The sequence below is a fragment of the Durio zibethinus genome, chromosome 11 (assembly GCF_047325235.1).
Source record: "Durio zibethinus cultivar Kanyao isolate XHJ-2024 chromosome 11, ASM4732523v1, whole genome shotgun sequence".
NCBI classification, from domain to species: domain Eukaryota; kingdom Viridiplantae; phylum Streptophyta; class Magnoliopsida; order Malvales; family Malvaceae; genus Durio; species Durio zibethinus.
This window is the reverse complement of record NC_143172.1, coordinates 26,377,115-26,380,714: the sequence shown is the minus strand read 5'-3', so window position 1 is coordinate 26,380,714 and position 3,600 is coordinate 26,377,115. Positions and strand designations below refer to the sequence as shown.

General features: G+C 31.5%; 1 protein-coding gene across 1 annotated transcript; it reads left to right on the top strand.

Annotated features, from left to right (window-relative positions):
- Positions 1 to 1,757: 1,757 nt before the first annotated feature.
- Positions 1,758 to 3,354, top strand: LOC111289912 (F-box protein At1g67340). Its single transcript, XM_022881271.2, has 3 exons — positions 1,758 to 2,059; positions 2,144 to 2,306; positions 2,414 to 3,354. The coding sequence occupies exons 1-3, from the start codon at positions 1,914 to 1,916 to the stop codon at positions 3,167 to 3,169; spliced, it is 1,065 nt and encodes a 354-aa protein (XP_022737006.2). The 5' UTR covers positions 1,758 to 1,913; the 3' UTR covers positions 3,170 to 3,354.
- Positions 3,355 to 3,600: the final 246 nt, after the last annotated feature.

The window sequence follows — 3,600 nt, the reverse complement described above, 5'->3', positions numbered from 1 at the left end:
TGACTTTGGTTTATTCACATTTGGCCATCGGATTGATTTATCTGAGAGAAAAAAAAAAAAAAAAAGCACTTGCTTTATGGTTACTCTACGAAACCCAATATAATTAACCATTTAGTCATGAGATTTACATGAGTAGTTGATGTTGGAACAGAGATTTTTATACAAGGAGAAAGAAAAAAAAAAAAGACAAGAGCTAGTGTGGTTTGGCCTGCTTTGACAAAGACAATAAAAATAAACAGGATAAGCAAGCTTTAGTCTTCATTGTTTTTTAGTTTAATCTAGTTCACACCACATGAATAATCTGCTTTAAATATGTCTTTGCTTCAAAGCTTTCTAGTAAGTAAATGAAGATCAAATGTGAATCTGATTCAAACTCGGAGATTATTTTATTTTTTATAAAAAAAGTTTTAAATTTATTAAAGTATTATAATGATAATATCAATCGATTGAGTTTAATTTTGAATTTTTTTTATATATGATTTAAGTTAAACAATGAGAATCGAAAAATGCATATCGAGATTTAATTTGAAGCTTTCAAAATAAAATATTTTGTAATGATTAAGGTGTCTCCTTGAAGGAAAAAAAAACACGAAAACTTTTCATACCAATACCTAATTTGCGCAAACAAACTCTTGAAAAAAAAAAAACGTTTTTTTTTTTCTTTCACAACTAAACAAAATCAATGGGCATTGCTAGTTAAGGAAGTATAAATTAAGCACATTAAATTTCACATTCCATGCATTCCTTTCCTGTGTACTAACAAGAAAGAATCCATAGTTTCTTAATAAAAATTAAGATTTCCAAAAATATATAAAAATAAAATTCAAAATTTAACCAATTACCTTTAAAAGAAAGTATTTATCTTATTTGTTAAACTCTTTTTTCCATTATGGAAAAGTTTTTTTTTTTTAAATTGATAAAAATAGTAATAAATTTTTTTTTTTTTTTAAATCCCTGTTCCTGAAACTACACAAATCCTTTCCCTTTCCAATATCCCAAGATCTTGATTTGGCATTTTTTTGTCATTTTGCTCAACCAAATGCACTAATTGTGCTGGCTTTTAACTTTGGGTCCAGTTTGACCAATGACTTCTCATATATACTAAAATTCACTATTAATTTACATCAATTATCTGAAAAATATTAAAATTTTATACATGCAAAGAATATGGATCTTTGGTAAAAATAAAAAATAAAAAAGAATAATTCATAATTGTTAAATTTTAGTCACAAATTTATTATTAAATTAAAATTCTAATTACAACAAAGTTTACCTTGAATGGCAAAAAAATTCACCCTAATTTTCTTTTATGTAATTAATATATAGCACAAGAATAAACAAAAATTATTATTTTATATTATGAAGTTTTAATTTTATAAATAACATTAAAAAGTGTCAATAACTATATAATCAATCGGTAAATTATTGAATTCTTAATTTCAATGATCATAATTTATATTTTTTAATAATTAATTAATTTATGATTTTTGTAAATCTATTTTAATAAAACATTTATCAAGTTTTTAAGCACCGATTAAATTTAAAAAGTCAAAATTATATTTTTTCATTATTTTTAGATTACAATTTTTTTTATATAAAAATATAGAATTATTGTATAATATTAAGTGAAAAATAATTTAGTATAGTGGAGTGAAAATGCGTGGGGTCAAACTCCGAATAAACAGTTACTTGTAATCAATCTATCCCTCTTCTTCTCCCCCTATATATATATATATAACTTCTTCTCTTGTAAATTTGCTTTTACATCGAAACAGAGTTGAGAAAAAAAAAAAAAAGCAAACAAAAAACAAACGACGAACTTCACGTAAAAGTACAAAGGCAGAGGAGAAGGTGAAATTTGAAGTTGCGCTGATCTTTCATCTCTCTCTTTTGTTGTCCCAAAACCCAGAGGGATGTTGCAGAGGAAAAAGCAAAGGACTTCTCGTAAAATCAGCTCTGATCTCTTCGATGGACTTCCTGAGGATCTCGTTGTTTCCATCCTTTGCAAGCTCGCTTCTTCCGCTTCTTGCCCTTCTGATTTCATCAACGTTCTCTTAACGTATGTTGAATTTTCTCCTTCTGAAACTCTTTTTCTTTTTTTTCTTTCATTTGTTTGATTTTTCTTCCAAAATTTGTTTGACAGTTGCAAAAGATTAAACCGTTTAGGCCTTCACCCTCTTGTCTTGTCAAAAGCTGGCCCAAAAGCTTTGGCGGTGAAAGCTCGAAACTGGTCCGATTCCGCTCACCGTTTTCTCAAACACTGCGTTAACGCCGGTAACATTGAAGCTTGCTACACTCTCGGCATGGTTCGTAGTCCGGCGCAAATTATTTATCTCATTTTTTTCTTTTTCTTTTTTTTTTTTGTTCGTTTTAAACAAAATTTATTTTTGAATTAACGAAACGGCCGTTACAGATCCGGTTTTACTGTTTACAAAATCGAGGAAGCGGGGCATCGTTAATCGCCAAAGCAGCAATCAAGACCCACGCGCCGGCTCTCTACTCGCTGGCGGTCATACAATTCAACGGAAGCGGTGGGTCGAAAAACGACAAGGATCTTCGGGCCGGAGTAGCTTTATGCGCACGAGCCGCTTTACTTGGCCACGTGGACGCACTCCGTGAGCTTGGCCATTGCTTGCAAGACGGTTACGGCGTGCGCCGAAACATAACAGAAGGACGCCGGTTACTGGTCCAAGCGAACGCGCGAGAACTCGCGTGGTCTTTAAACTCCTTCGTCAAACGACGACCCCAGCAACAGCACCAACGTCGTGTAAACTATCAACATTATACTTGCATGACGGGTTCGGGGTGTCCGTTGTTGAGTGATTTCGGGTGCAATGTACCCGCAACGGAGGGGCACCCGGTGAACGTGTTTTTAAAGGAATGGTTCGAGTCAGGGGTGGGTGAGTTGGGTCAGGGGTTAAGGCTTTGCTCCCATAAAGGCTGCGGGCGGCCTGAGACAAGGGCTCATGAGTTTAGGAGGTGCTCAGTTTGTGGCATGGTGAATTACTGCTCGCGTGGTTGCCAAGCGCTTGATTGGAAGTTAAGACATAAGGTGGAATGTGGACCAATGGAGCGGTGGATGCAGGAAGGCGGAAATGGGGACGGCGGCGACGGTGGGGCTGGAGTAGTGGAGGAGGTCGGGGAAGCTGAAAACCTAGTTATTGAATGATAAGGGGTAAAATTGTAAATGCATACTCGTTATTATGGGGTAAATTTCTTTTTTTCCTTTTTTTTTTTTAATGTTTGGGGTGTTTTTTTTTTTTTTTTTTTATGTACATGTGGAGAAATTTTTTAGAATTTTTTTTATGACAATTTTTTTATTAGAAGTTAATACAAAGAAAATTTATAATCTTGAATAAACATTATAATTTTAGATTTGATATAACAATAACATACAAAATATATATAAATAATATAATTTAAAATTTTAATAAAAATTATATTTAAATTTAATAAAATAAAAAATATATTTTATAATTAACGTATTAATACGAATTATAATATGATAAATTTTATATTTTATATGTATTTGATATAAAATAAATATGATATAAATTATTAAATTAAATTTAAAATAAATAATCAACTAACTAACAAATT